The sequence below is a fragment of the Babylonia areolata genome, chromosome 16, assembly GCF_041734735.1.
Source record: "Babylonia areolata isolate BAREFJ2019XMU chromosome 16, ASM4173473v1, whole genome shotgun sequence".
NCBI lineage: Eukaryota > Metazoa > Mollusca > Gastropoda > Neogastropoda > Buccinidae > Babylonia > Babylonia areolata.
Window position 1 is genome coordinate 1,510,684 of NC_134891.1, and position 16,817 is coordinate 1,527,500.

At 47.3% G+C, this 16,817-nt stretch overlaps 1 protein-coding gene across 1 annotated transcript in view; it reads right to left on the bottom strand.

Moving 5' to 3' along the window:
- Nucleotides 1-16,817, bottom strand: part of LOC143291065 (uncharacterized) — a 265,716-nt gene that overhangs the window by 146,228 nt on the left and 102,671 nt on the right. Inside the window, 11 exon segments of the mRNA XM_076600654.1 lie at nucleotides 610-805; nucleotides 1,974-2,431; nucleotides 4,232-4,440; nucleotides 5,899-6,092; nucleotides 6,263-6,385; nucleotides 7,298-7,508; nucleotides 9,944-10,169; nucleotides 11,103-11,325; nucleotides 12,565-13,162; nucleotides 15,104-15,264; nucleotides 16,651-16,768. Coding sequence (XP_076456769.1) covers nucleotides 610-805; nucleotides 1,974-2,431; nucleotides 4,232-4,440; nucleotides 5,899-6,092; nucleotides 6,263-6,385; nucleotides 7,298-7,508; nucleotides 9,944-10,169; nucleotides 11,103-11,325; nucleotides 12,565-13,162; nucleotides 15,104-15,264; nucleotides 16,651-16,768 — 2,717 coding nt within the window.

Below are 16,817 nucleotides of genomic sequence, written 5' to 3' on the forward strand. Positions count from 1 at the left end.
ATCATCTCACTGTATGACAGCATAAGAAGGGAGGAAGTTTTATATTTTGTCCCCAACTAACTTGTTATCTTACTGATCAGTTCTGAAGTTCTCAGTTCATAAATTCTAACAATTGTTTTTTGGTGATTTTATTTCTCACCCCTACAAATGGGTCATCTGTGGGGAAAGTCAAGGGACCCTGCAATACGGAGTTTTAAAAAAAGTTAAAGAGAGAGGGAATCTTGAAATGATACACATACAGCAAAACTACTCAGTTTGTGCGAGGAATACGCTATAAACTTACCCTGTAGGGATGCTCATTATGAACTGTTATGAGAAAGAAAAAGGCAGAGATAAAACAAACTAGCACTTGTAAGATCAGCCAAACAATAAGTGATTGCCTTTCTGTTTTTTTCACAAGGCAGGAATGGCATTAAACTACACCAGAATAACTGAAACTGCACATGGCAAGGAAAAACAGAATCATGGACTTAACTTTAACACAGAGCAACAAAAGGGCTTACTGACATGGGGGGTGGGAGGAAGGGGAACGTGGACTAAACAGGACAAGGAGAAAACAGAAATGTGGACTTGATTGGACGTGGGGGGAAAACACAAACGCTGACTCACTTTGCCAACAATTGACCTCTGACCGTCACGTTGTCCGCCTCGATCTGAAGGGCGCCACCAGGTCGAGTCAAGCGACCCCCGGACCCCACAGTCGCCGGGCGACGGAAGTCACCGTACACAGAGCCGGCAGTGGTAGCATCTCCCGTGGTGCCTCCTTCCCCTGCATGACTGGCTCCAGCATTTGCACCAGCATAGCCTGCACCACACACACACACATACAGCGTACACACACACACACATACAGCGTGCACACACATACAGCGTACACACACACACACATACAGCGTGCACACACATACAGCGTACACACATACACACACATACAGCATTCACACACATGCACACAGACATGAGGTACACACAGCACAAGTTTAAAGTTTCAGGTTTTAATTATTCTTTCAATCCTATTGAAGTATGGAGGATTACTACAAAATAATGTTTTCATGCCCAGAACAAACATTCCCAAATATACAACGGTGTCACATACAAGTTGAGAAAACACAAATGTCGTTTAACCCCAAAAGTGTACCTAAGCAACATCTGCAAATTTAATCAATTTACTTACAGCTAAAATGACTTTTTTGCCTCCTTTGAGCATATCATAAAAATTAAAAACAGATTTTGGAGACAAATATTTTCTGGGAACATATCTATTTCGCAACTGATCATAATTTGGACATTCCATTATAAAATGGAACTCATCCCCAGTCACAGACATGTTACAAACCTTACAAAACCATAACTCTCGTGGTATGCCTTTGAGTCTCCCTGTTTCTATTTCCAGCTTATGATTATAACTTTGAAATTTGAAAAAGCTAATAACGTAATTATCAGGCATTTGACACCAAATACAGTTTTGAAATTCCATTAAAACAAACATTTATTACTCGCCTCTAGAGCATGTCTCCATCTCTCAAAGCAATGTTGACATTCTTGCAAAAAGATTCCCTCTCTAAGAAGAACTGAGCATCCCAAACACAGTCATACCCTGTTTCTATTAAAATCTGTCTAGATATTCACCCATTTTGAAGAATAATTACCATTTCAATATAAATCAAGTAATATCAAATATATACAAACACACACACATACACTAGTACATACCACACACGCACGCACACACACACACACACACACACACACACACACCTAGCAAACACACCACAAACATACAGACATACACACACACACACACATTCATGCACACACATACAAATATACATACACTGACACCATGCAAACACATACCATATACTCACACACAAACACACACACACTCTCTCTCTCTCCCTTTCCCACCTCTTCTCACCACACCCAACCCACCAAACACCCTGACATTCACCAGCCCCACCCCACTCCCTTACCTCTTCCCGAAGCGACAGACCCAGAAGAGCTCAGATCAACAGCGCCACCCTCAGCCACGGACACCTCGCTCCCCTCCAGCCTCACTTGCTTCCCCTTGATCCTGCTACCGGGGCCCACAGTGATCTCCCCTGACATCAGCCGGTAGCGGTCAGGCCCGGTCATGTTGAGCGTGGCCCTGGAGACAAGGTCCAACGACAGGAACTGGAACTGACCCATCACGCTGCTCCCCACGGACCGCGCGGCGTCGTGCAGGGTGAGCGTGGAGCCGACCATGGTGAGGTGCTGCACCCCCCCTAGGGTTCCGTTAATGGAACAGTCGAGGTTGTACAGCTTGACCCGGGAGGGCAGGTCCAAGCGGCCGCCCAGGTAGACGTGGAAGCTGAGGGGGATGTAGAGGTCTGCCTGGGAGACGGTGACGTGGTGGTTGTTGGCCAGGTGAAGGCTGCCCACCTGGGACCTGGGGTCACCACCAGGGTTACAAAAATGTTGGTGTCATGTCACTGTCATGTTACACTGCTGTCACGTCGGTGTCATGTTGCTGTCATGTTGGGTTACTGCCATGTTTGGTGTCATGGTGGTGTCGTGTTGGCATTGTGTTACTGTCATGTTACATCACTGTCATTTGGTGTCACGTTACTGCCATGTGGGTGCGATATCTTTGTCATGTTGGTGTGGTGTTACTGTCATGTTCATGTCATGTTGATGTCATTGTTACTGTCATGTAACGCTACTGTCATGTCAGAGTCACATTACTGTCATGCTGGTGCAAACAGCACCCATTAACTCACTCAGTACAGCCAGTCCTCTCTTCTCCTCTACACAGACCCCTCGGATGTCCAGTGGGTGTCTGAATGACCCAACCTTTAGCTTCCGTCATCAGAATTGTGGTATTCTTTGTCAACATTCACCTCTTCAGTACAAGAGCCTTCTGCTTGCAATATTTTGATGATGGTAATTGGGCTGAAATGCTCTTAGCGTCGTCTCTTTCGCCGTTCGTATGGAGAGAGTTAATGTAATGTAGGTGTCACCTGATTACTGTCATGTAGGTGACACCAGCACTGATTACTGTCATGGTGACACCAGCACTGATTACTGTCATGGTGACACCAGCACTGATTACTGTGATGCAGGTGACACAAGCACTGATTACTGTCATGGTGACACCAGCACTGATTACTGTCATGTAGGTGACACCAGCACTGATTACTGTCATGTTGGTGACACCAGCACTGATTACTGTCATGTAGGTGACACCAGCACTGATTTATGTCATGGTGACACCAGCACTGATTACTGTCATGGTGGCACCAGCACTGATTACTGTCATGGTGTCACCAGCACTGATAACTGTCATGTAGGTGACACCAGCACTGATTACTGTCATGGTGACACCAGCACTGATTACTGTCATGGTGACACCAGCACTGATTACTGCCATGGTGACACCAGCACTGATTACTGTCATGTTGGTGACACCAGCACTGATTACTGTCATGGTGACACCAGCACTGATTACTGTCATGGTGACACCAGCACTGATTACTGTCATGTAGGTGACACCAGCACTGATTACTGTCATGGTGACACCAGCACTGATTACTGTCATGTTGGTGACACCAGCACTGATTACTGTCATGGTGTCACCAGCACTGATTACTGCCATGGTGACACCAGCACTGATTACTGTCATGGTGACACCAGAACTGATTACTGTCATGGTGACACCAGCACTGATTACTGTCATGTTGGTGACACCAGCACTGATTACTGTCATGTTGGTGACACCAGCACTGATTACTGTCATGGTGACACCAGCACTGATTACTGTCATGTAGGTGACACCAGCACTGATTACTGTCATGGTGTCACCAGCACTGATTACTGCCATGGTGACACCAGCACTGATTACTGCCATGGTGACACCAGCACTGATTACTGTCATGTTGGCTCAACAACAGTGTGTCTTTATTGCCCAGTTTCAAACCAGAACAATGTCTATGGTCACCATTGCCACAAAATCTGATAAAGTAACTCTGATCCATCACACTGTAATACGATACATCATCAAAAAAAAAAAAAAAAAAAAGAAGAAGAAATGCAGCACCAAAAAAAAAAAGGTAAGAATTGTTCACGAGAAAAAAAAAATGCCCGAAAAGAAAAGGATAGTCAGCACCGATATCCTTACATAAATGCTGAACAACACAACACAACATCTCCCCACCCACCACCACCACCACCACCACCACCCACCCCTTACCTGTCATGGATGTCCTCCGTTCCCACCAAGGCGCCAACGGTCAACAGGAAGTCGCGGTTGTGGTTGTCGTTGGGCTGCAGCGCCAGGTGGGCCCCGTGTGTCAGGTGGAGCTCGTCCAGGTGCAAGGTGTAGTCGTCAGGTATGGTCAGCCAGGCGCGTCCCCCGTCCTGCCGCATGACGCTGTCCCCGCTGTACTCCGGGATCACCGCCTGGGGGACACACACGTTGTGCACACACTGGTAGGTGTGGGACAGTTTGGACGTGAATACACACACACATACATTGCACACACTGGTAGGTGTGGGACAGTTTGGGCATTAATACACACACTGGTAGGTGTGGGACAGTTTGGACATGAATACACACACTGGTAGGTGTGGGACAGTTTGGACATGAATACACACTGGTAGGTGTGGGACAGTTTGGACATGAATACACACACATTGTGCACACACTGGTAATGGTGGGACAGTTTGGACATGAATACACACACATTGCACACACTGGTAGGTGTGGGACAGTTTGGACATGAATACACACACATTGCACACACTGATAGGTGTGGGACAGTTTGGACATGAATACACACACTGGTAGGTGTGGGACAGTTTGGACATGAATACACACACACTGCACACACTGGTAGGTGTGGGACAGTTTGGACATGAATACACACACATTGCACACACTGATAGGTGTGGGACAGTTTGGACATGAATACACACACATTGCACACACTGGTAGGTGTGGGGCAGTTTGGACATGAATACACACACATTGCACACACTGGTAATGGTGGGACAGTTTGGACATGAATACACACACATTGCACACACTGGTAGGTGTGGGACAGTTTGGACATGAATACACACACATTGCACACACTGGTAGGTGTGGGACAGTTTGGACATGAATACACACACATTGCACACACTGGTAGGTGTGGGACAGTTTGGACATGAATACACACACATTGTGCACACTGGTAGGTGTGGGGCAGTTTGGACATGAATACACACACATTGCACACACTGGTAATGGTGGGAGGCAGTTTGGACATGAATACACACACATTGCACACACTGGTAATGGTGGGACAGTTTGGACATGAATACACACACACACACTGCACACACAGGTAGGTGTGGGACAGTTTGGGCATGAATACACACACATGCACATGCACGCATACACACATGCACACACACACTCACACATACATACATTATCACTCACAAAAGAAAATACAAAAAATATATATATGCACAAATGCATGCACACTCGCACATACACACACACACATGCATGCACACACTTACACACACACACTACATACAATATCACTCACAAAAGACAAATAAAAAAAATACAAATGCACAAATGCATCCCCCCAAACACAGACATACACACACAATATGACTCATAAAAGAAACTATTCAAAAACAAGACGGACAAATGCACACCCCAACCCATCCCCACCCCCCAAACACACACACACACACAAACACTGAAACACACACACCACACAACACTACCATCACATCACACACACACACACACACACATACCACACCACACCACACAACCACCCCCCACCCCAACCTCCCCCCCCACACCCCACCCCCTACCTCCAGCCTCCCCAGCCCCCTCCTCCCCCACAGACTCACAGTTCGGGGAGTGCCCCCGACGTTAGTGACGAACAGTTTCTTGCTGTGGGCGACATGCTCCACGTACACAGTGCCCGGTCCTCCAACCGCCGCTGAGGACTTCCCCCCCACACACTGCATGTGGCCTGTGAACTCCTCGCTGCTGTAATACACCGCCAGCCGCCCTCCCCCACCTCCACCCACACTGGCGCCACCTGTAACGTGCACAACATACTACTGAATACTACTTTTAATTCATTACGACAATACTGTATCGTACTGCACTGAAAGAAACAAAGAAAGAATAGCAACTCTAAAAGGTGTTTCTGCCATCATCTTCAACATAACGTCGGCTGCACACCACCATGACGGTCACCTGCCTCACCTGTTCCCCCATTGGCCCGCACCGTGCCCTTGCCGTACAGAGCACCTGTGGTCAGCAGTATGCCCCCTCCACTGCCCCCTCCTGCCCCTCCTCTGCCCCCCGACCCGTCCGCCTCGATCACACCTGAAACAGCAATGTCGTCACTATCATCGTCATGGTGCAGACTGACGCTCACACCCTGCAAACAGGAAGTTCAAGGTGTTTTCAATCAGAGTAAATGTACATAGATATACACGCATTCAAGTACGATATACCGTAGTTCAATCGGAGTTATGTGTACATAAACATACACGCATTCAAATAAGACATCCTATACGCAAACAAGCAAGGGCATGCACAAACATGCAAGCTAACACACCCACACAGAGCAGAAGTTGAAGAAGCACATCAGTCAATAAGATGTAGGCAGAGCAGAAGGTACACACTCACTCACACACACAATCACAACACACACACTCCCACATACTTCCCCCACCACAATTACAAACACAGACACTCACCACCACCACCACCACCCCCCTCCCCACACACACACACAATCTCCCACACACTACCCCCTCCACACACACACACAATCTCCCACACTCCCCCTCCACACACACCCATCTCCCACACTCCCCCTCCACACACACACACACCCATCTCCCACACACTACCCCCTCCACACACACACACACAATCTCCCACACTCCCCCTCCACACACACACACCCATCTCCCACACCCTCATCCCTCCACACACACACACACACACAATCTCCCACACTCCCCCTCCACACACACACACACACACAATCTCCCACACTCCCCTTCCCCCCCTGCCCCCCCCCCCCACACACACACACAATCTCCCACACTCCCCCTCCACAGACACACACACACACACACACACACACAATCTCCCACACTCCCCCTCCACACACACAAACACCCATCTCCCACACAATCTTGCACACTCCCCCTCCACACACACACACACACACACACACACACACACAACACCAACACCACCCAGCCCCCGACACGCCCTCCATACCGTCCAGCCGTGTGGTGGTGGCCGTGATGTTGATGTAACCTCCGCCAGACACCAGCACCTGGTCCTTACGGGCAGCACTGCCGGCCAGGGAGGGGCGAGTCACTCCATCGTAGTACAGCCCTCCCTTCTGGCTGTCCCTCCCCACGCCCCCCTGGCCCCCGTGCCCCGCCCCCCCACCATACTCCCCCAGCCCCTCGTGGCCTCTCGTGGACTGCAACACACCGTCAGTCCTGTGTCACTGTGCGCCGTCACTCACGCTAACAATTACCCTATTTTAAGGACTGCAACACACCGTCAGTCCTGTGTCACTGTGCACCGTCACTCACACTAACAATTACCCTATTTTATGGACTGCAACACACCGTCAGTCCTGTGTCACTATGCGCTGTCACTCACACTAACAATTACCCTATTTTATGGACTGCAACACACCATCAGTCCTGTGTCACTGTGCACCATCACTCACACTAACAATTACCCTATTTTATGGACTGCAACACACCGTCAGTCCTGTGTCACTATGCGCTGTCACTCACACTAACAATTACCCTATTTTATGGACTGCAACACACCGTCAGTCCTGTGTCACTGTGCGCCATCACTCACGCTGACAATTACCCTATTTTATGGACTGCAACACACTGTCAGTCCTGTGTCACTGTGCACCGTCACTCACGCTAACAATTACCCTATTTTATGGACTGCAACACACTGTCAGTCCTGTGTCACTGTGCACCGTCACTCACGTTAACAATTACCCTATTTTATGGACTGCAACACACTGTCAGTCCTGTGTCACTGTGCACCGTCACTCACACTAACAATTACCCTATTTTACGGACTGCAACACACTGTCAGTCCTGTGTCACTGTGCACCGTCACTCACGTTAACAATTACCCTATTTTATGGACTGCAACACACCGTCAGTCCTGTGTCACTGTGCACCGTCACTCACGCTAACAATTACCCTATTTTATGGACTGCAACACACTGTCAGTCCTGTGTCACTGTGCGCCGTCACTCACACTAACAATTACCCTATTTTATGGACTGCAACACACTGTCAGTCCTGTGTCACTGAGTGCCGTCACTCACACTAACAATTACCCTATTTTATGGACTGCAACACACTGTCAGTCCTGTGTCACTGTGCGCCGTCACTCACACTAACAATTACCCTATTTTATGGACTGCAACACACCGTCAGTCCTGTGTCACTGTGCGCCGTCACTCACACTAACAATTACCCTATTTTACGGACTTTTCGGCCACACTTTTTTTCTTGCAACCTGTTAAGGGGGGACACAGCAGTGCAAAAGAGACCGAAATGATTATTTTTCATGAATTGGGTTTCTTCACATTATCATTTACTATTATTTTACAGACTAAAAAGCCACACTTTTTTCATCAACTTTGACCCAGGCACCTTACAGTTCATGCACCAAATCTGAATCATCAATGGTTTCTCCATAGGAAATGGAATACATTTACAGCTTAGTCTTTTGTGAAGGACTATGACACTCAAACTAGGAGACAAAACTGCACTGGCTCTTAGTGCTGCAGCCTTGAGGGCTAGCTGGCCTTTGGGAACCATCCCAACTGCAACACCCAGACTGTCCTAAAACCCTCTTGGCCGAGAGAGTTGGAATGTAACTTGGGCAAGACACTCTCCACCACGATTAAATTCTAGCCAAGATAATAGGAACAGCAGTTGCCTCCTCGGCTGTTCTGATGGTCTATAATCATTGGACATGACTATCATACACACACATACACACCTTTCCAGCAGCAATGACAATGCCAGTCTGTGAGAATGACTATCCTACATAACTATGCAGCTGCCTTCACATCTACACCCCTTTTCACTCTCTACGATCGGCTTCAGACCCACTCTGTTTACGCATACCCAGATTCAAACACTCCACTGTTGGCCGCCGCTCTTTCTCTGTCTCTGGACCTTGTATCTGGAATGAACTTCCTCTTTCGCTTCGTCAGGTCTCCGCACTCAGTTCTCTCAAGTCTGGCCTTAAAACCTACCTCTTCCCAAAATAGCCTCCCTTGCCTGCCTCTTCCTTGTTTTCAGTTTTTTTCCCCCCAGTTTAGAGTTATGCATGCATGTGACTGACTGGTGTGAAAGCACTTTGATTGGTCTCTGCACAAGATTTAGTGCTATACAGATACTAATAATTATTATGATTATGATTATCATGATTATTATTATACATATACATACTTTCTAGTGGTGGTGACGATGCCACTGTCACTGCTACTATCTTACATATATACACACACCTTTCCTACAGGGGTGACGATGCCAAAGTCATTGCTACTATCCTACATACATTCACACACCTTTCCTACAGGGGTGACGATACCAAAGTCATTGCTACTATCCTACATACATACACACACCTTTCCTACAGGGGTGACGATGCCAAAGTCATTGCTACTATCCTACATACATACACACACCTTTCCTACAGGGGTGACGATGCCAAAGTCATTGCTACTATCCTACATACATACACACACCTTTCCTGTAGCAGTGACGATGCCAAAGTCATTGCTACTATCCTACATATATACACACACCTTTCCTGTACACAATCAAGGTCGCTGAGGATGACGATCCTACATACACACACCTTTCCTGTAGCGGTGATGATGCCAAAGTCTTGCAGCACCAGCTCCCCCACCTCCATATCCAGAATGTCCACCTCCACCCTCCCCCCGCTGTCCACCTGTAACCGCTGGCCCAACAGCCGCATGCCGCGCTCCTCGCTCTCCACCCTCAGCCTCCCCCCTCCCTGCACCTGGATCGTCCCGAACCGAACCTCCGTCGTCAGCTGGTTGGAGGCGTTGCCGTAGGGTCTGCAGGGAGAGGTTACAGTGTGTGGTCAGGGCTTTTCTCTCTTTGCTGGGTGTGTGTGTGTAGGGTGGGAGGGTAGGTGGGGGAGCAGGGGGTAGGGGGTTGTGTGTGTGAGGGGGAGGGGGAGTGTGTGTGTGTGACTGAGTGTGAGTGTGTCTCTGTGTGTGCATCTGTCTGTCTGTGTTATAGTGTGTGTGTGTGTGTCTGTGTCATGGTGGGCATGTGTGTTGAATGAAAATAGGTGTGTGTGTGTGTGTGTGTGTGTGTGTGTGTGTGTGTGTGTGTGTGTGTGTGATGGTGGGCATGTGTGCTGAATGAAAATAGATGTGTGTGTGTGTGTGTGTGTGTGTGTGTGTGATGGTGGGCATGTGTGTTGAATGAAAATAGATTGTGTGTGTGTGTGTGTGTGTGTGTCATGGTGGGATGTGTGTTGAATGAAAATAGGCGTGTGTCTGTCTGTGTGTCTGTGTCAAGGTGGGCATGTGTGCTAAATGAAAATAGATGTGTGTCTGTCTGTGTGTCTGTGTCATGGTGGGCATGTGTGCTAAATGAAAATAGATGTGCGTGTGTCTGTGGCGGTGTGTGTGCACGTTTTGTACATATTTTTTTTAAGTGAGTATGCATGCATGCATGTGTGCGTGCATGAGTGTGTGTGTGCGTGTGTGTGTGAGTGCGTGCGTGTGTTTGTGTACGTGTGTGTGTATGTGAATGAGTGTAAGTCTGAGTATGTTAGTCTGTGTGAGTGTGCGCGCGCAAGTACGTGAGAGGTCTCTCACTGGTAATGCCAACACTGACCAATCAGTATACACACACCTCCCCCCCAAAAAGCATCAGTTTGAAATCATCAAATCACTACATTAACAAAAAAAACAAAAAAAACACAAAAAACCCCACAAACGCCGACTCCCGCAAGGTGAGCGGCTCGGGTTCCTCACCTGAGGATGACGTCGCCGTGAGGTGCAATCACCAGGTGGTCCACCCCGGTGAGCACACCCTGAATGTCCAGGGTGACGTCATGCACCGTCAGCGTGCTGTCTGCCCGCATCAGCCCCCCCGGGTAGGACCGCACGCTGAACTGCAGCTCTGGGGAGTCGCGGGCAAGCTCCACCGTCAGCTCCTGCTGGGGGCCCAGGTGTAGCCAGCCACTCTTGTCGCCCACTGGGGGACACGCCCACAGTCAGTCATGGTGCAATACCGTGCAATACAGTGCAATGCAATATCAAACAATGCATTGCAATATGATGCAATGCATTGCCATACGGTATATGCAACGCAACACCCCATCATACTACGCATTGCAATGCAATACCATACAATGCACTGCAATGCAATCCAATAAAATGCAACACATCGCAATACGATGCAACACAGTATATCATACAATGCAACATCATCCAATGTAATGCATTACAATGCAATATCATACAATGCATTGCAATACATGATGCAATAAAATGTGAATCGATGCAATACAACCGAATGCAATGCAATACATTACATTACATGGAGACGCTTAGAGCCCATTATATGGGGAGTGTGCGCCATGTAAGTACAAAATTTTATGATCATTACTGCCAGTCATTAAACCCCCTTGGTGAGAGAGTGGGGATGTAACTTGGGCAAGACACTCTCCACTGTAATCCAATTCTAGCCCAGGCAGTCAGGACAGCAGTTGCCTCCTCTGCTGTTCTCAGGGTCATAATCGGGACACGACTGACTATCATATATCATTATCGCCAAATCATGTGCTCAAGTCATTGTCCCTGTTCGTACACTGGGTTGTGAGAACTGGAGAGTGACTTCTGTGTTCGTGGGCTGCAACTCCCACGTTCACTCGCATATACGCAAGTGGGCTTTTACGTGTATAACCATTTTTAACCCGCCATGGAGGTGTTTGTGTGTGTGCATATATGTGTTTGTTTGTGTGTGTGTGTTTTGTGTGTGTGTGTGTGTTTTGTGTATGTGTGTTTTGTGTATGAGTGTTTTGTGTGTGTGTGTGTGTGTGTGTGTTTTGTGTGTGTGTGTGTGTGTTTGTGTGTGTGTGTGTGTGTGTGTGTGTGTGTGTGCATGTGTGTGTGTGCTTTGTGTATGTGTGTTTTGTGAATGAGTGTTTTGTGTGTGTGTGTGTGTGTTTTGTGTGTGTGTGTGTGTGTGTGTGTTTTGTGTGCGTTGTTTTAGACTAGTTTGCCGCTCTGAGTAAATCATCTATCTGTGCCATGAATTAGCATTAAGTTGATACATGTTACAGAAACATGTCCACTGTAAGATGACTGACAAGAGTTCATCTCCTCCCCATGTCGCTGTTGAACTGGATACAATCATACAAATAAACTTTCACATGCACAATCATGTGCACACACACACACACACCAACCACACACGCACCCCTACACCTACATGTTTTATGAATCAGCATGGTCTGAGTGAAGGTGTCAATGTTGCGACGATGCAACGCCATCTGAGCACTGCCAGCGATGGTCACGGCCTTGAACTCGTGACTGTGACCCCCAGCGGGGTCGTAGAGCCAGGTATGGAAGCTGTGCTCCCCGCGGTGCGTGTCGGACAGGATGCCGAAGTCGATGGCCGGCTGGAGGGGCTGACACTGGTCTTTGTTGTCCACCACCAGTTCAAACCCCTCCTCATCCACGTCGCGCCAGACCACGGTGCCTGAGCCGCCACACTCGTGGCCGCCGCCCCCTCCATGGGACAGCACTCTGCCGTCAAAGTACCTGTTGGAGAAGTACACCGCCACCCGCCCCCCTCCCCCACCCCCGCCCCGACAGGTGGCCGCCGCCTGTGGAACTGCGCCTCCCCTCACCGACAGCGTCCCGTCACCCCGGAAGTTCCGGCTGTGGACCAGGATGCTGCCCCCTGCTCCGCCCCCCGCCCTCGGCCCCGAGCCCGGACGACCCTCGCAGAGCAGCTGTCCGTCGATTCGGACGTCGGTGGCCTCCAGTTCTATCACGCCGCCCCCTCTGCCTCCCGAGTGCCGGGCCTGAAAGACAAATCAAATTATGGCGTTTAGAGCCTCGCTGACCACTGAGGCTATCGCCACGTTGGCATCTACTTTAAATCCAGGGTAAAAAAAAAAAAAAAGTACAATAAAAACTAGTCCCTGCTTCAAGCTTTCCACTCAAAGTTTAAAAACCTTCCAGAGTTTAAAACATTCAAATCTGATGCCCGAAAGACGACAGAGTTGTGAGATCCTGGGTTCAATCGACATGGGATTTTGACATGGAGAAGAGACGGTTCATTTGTCCGTCACAGTTAAAAGTAACGGAACAGACATGATTCCAGTTAGCTGATTTGTGAGCACAGCTTCAGTCTGTGCTCTATATACATAAAGATACAGACTGATTCACGAGTGCTAGTAGTAGTAGTAGTAGTCGTAGTGGTAGTAGCAGCAGCTGTAGAAGTAGTAGTAGTGGTGGTGGTGGTAGTAGTAGCAGAGTAGTAGTCGTAGCAGTAGCAGCAGCAGCAGCAGCAGTAGCAGTAGGAGTAGTAGTAGCAGTGACACAATAGGAAAAACACAGTTGTGAAGCTTTTTTGCACAGTACCCTTCATTGTTTTGTACCATGGGATTAGGTCAAGGTTCCTATTTCATCAAAATTTAAAAAAAAATGGTTGAGAATTTTGAGGAATTGTCAAGATGATTCTTGAACTAATTAGAGATGGTGCTTGTTTCAGATGAGGTGAGAGTTCATTCCATATGTTAGTAAATCTGTTACGAAAACAATATCTTTTTTTAATTAAGCAAGTGGGGTGCAGTGTATATGGATAAGTCAATAAACTGTGACATCCACTGGAAACTGAAGTGAAACCGAATTGTGTTGGAGACTGTGAATCAATCAGTGCAGACAGTAAACTAAGCATTTGGTGTGCACAAGTTATCTCCATCTATGTCGTGAAGGGGGAAGGGAGGGGGGTCGGGAGGGGAAGGGGGGTGATGGAGGAGGTGGAGGATAGAATGATATACTTGCAATTCATGTGCAATTTCTGTATTTTTGATTTTGTTTGTGTTGGTCCGTTCGTTTGTTTGGTTTTGTTGGTTTTTTTACATTTTTTTTTTATCTGTGCTTCTTTTTGCCTCTCTCTTCGGGTTTTTTTTTTTTTGGTTGTTGTTGCTGTTTTTTTTTCTTCTCTATTTGTACTTGGGTCTTTTTCTATCTTTCTTTCATTCTTATACTTTTATCTAAAAATGAATGTTTGCCAAAAGTACCAGCAACAGCTGTGAGCAAAATACAGAGCAGAGTGACAGGGAACAGGAGGTCCAAGGCACCAGCTAAGGTGAAAGAAAAATAAAACAAATGTAGCCAAGCTTACCGTATCACACACACACACACACACAAAAAAAAAAAAAAAAAAAACGCAGCTGTGATCCTGATTTAGGCAAACATTATTAAAACAATCATTTCTGACAGGTTTCAAAGTCCTGCCATCACATCATTTCCTGATCGACAAAACAGTTTCAGAAAAAAGAAAAAATGACATGTGCACACACAAATACAGAGCTTCAATTTCTCTCTGACCCCCCTATCTCATTGCCCGACACACTGAAACACGGTCTGATGCATTTTAAAACTTGAAAGGAACAGAAAAAAACAATATGTCCAGACCAACAAAACTGCACGAAACTGAGGTTTTCATAGACAATGACTTTTTAAACATGTAAAGTGCTTTGAGCTCTGTTTTAGAAAAAGCGCTGAAAAGTGTTCATTATATTCTTCGTCGTCTTCTTACAATTATATGTAGTAGTAGTATCATCATTATTATTATTTATCATTATGATCATCATCAATGTCATCATCATCATTAAAATTCTATATCATAATTATTATTATCATCATTACCATTATCATTACTATCAATACTATTGTCCTTATTCCTGTTATTATCATTATTATCATTAGTGAAGGTAGCATCCTGATTATCTCACATGTGGGGAACAGCGCGAGTCCACAGACGCTCCTCCTCCCTCCCCCCCATTGCCCCCGTACTCGTGCGGCAGGTACAGTGACCCGTACTGGGGGGCGGGGCCAACCAGGGCCGTGTAGCGACCTTGACCTCCAGCTGCCGCACTGCCACCACCAGACCCTCCTGCACAGTGAGTGCAAAGGTCAGCGTCTCCTGAGCCTAGTCAACACTCCACACTCTTACCCTGTGGTAAACACTCCACACTCTTACCCTGTGGTAAACACTCCACACTCTTACCAAGTGGCAAACACTCCACACTCTTACCACTCCACACTCTTACCCTATGGTAAACACTCCACACTCTTACCCTGTGGTAAACACTCCACACTCTTACCCTGTGGTAAGCATTACACACTCTTACCAAGTGGCAAACACTCCACACTCTTACCAAGTGGCAAACACTCCACACTCTTACCCTGTGGTAAACACTCCACACTATTACCCTGTGGTAAACACTCCACACTCTTACCAAGTGGCAAACACTCCACACTCTTACCCTGTGGTAAACATTCCACACTTTTACCCTGTGGTAAACACTCCACAACATGAACAAGGCAGAGGACATGAACAACAGAGATAGTCTCAGCGTGAACTGAAATATTAATTGTGTCAACATGAACAAGACAAAAGACAGTGTCAACATGAACAAGACAAAAGACAGTGTCAACATGAACAAGACAGCGTCAACATGAACAGAAGACAGTGTCAACATGAACAAGACAGAAGATAGCATCAACACGAACAGAAGACAGCATCAACATGAACAGAAGACAGCTTCAACATGAACAGAAGACAGCTTCAACATGAACAGAAGACAGTGTCAACATGAACAAGACAGAAGATAGCATCAACACGAACAGAAGACAGCATCAACATGAACAGAAGACAGCGTCAACATGAACAAGACAGAAGACAGCATCAACACGAACAGAAGACAGCATCAACATGAACAGAAGACAGCTTCAACATGAACAGAAGACCGCGTCATCATGAACAAGACAGAAGAAAGTGTCAACATGAACAGAAAAACAGAAGACAGCATCAACACGAACAGAAGACAGCGTCAACATGAACAGAAGACAGCGTCAACATGAACTGAAGACACAGAAGACTGCGTCAACATGAACAAGACAGAAGACAGCGTCAACATGAACAGAAAAACAGAAGACAGCGTCAACATGAACAGAAGACAACAACATCATAAACAGAAGACAGCAGCAACATGAACAAGACAGTGTCAACATGAACAAGACAGAAGAGACAGTGTCAACATGAACAAGACAGAAGAGACAGCATCAACACGAACAGAAGACAGCGTCAACATGAACAAGACAGAAGAGACAGTGTCAACATGAACAAGACAGAAGAGACAGCATCAACACGAACAGAAGACAGCGTCAACATGAACAAGACAGCGTCAACATGAACAGAAGAGACAGTGTCAACATGAACAAAACAGAAGAGACAGCATCAACACAAACAGAAGACAGCGTCAACAAGACAGATGACCTCCTGCAGGGTTGTCCAGGCCATTCTGCTGCATGGTGGGTGGCGCCGACCCACTGCTGTCAATCACCGCTGCAGCGTCCACCTGGATCCCGTCGGCCTTGACCTTCATCCAGGGCGCCTGTAACAGTCACAGCAACGTCACATCAAACAGTGCCACAGTGGCGTCA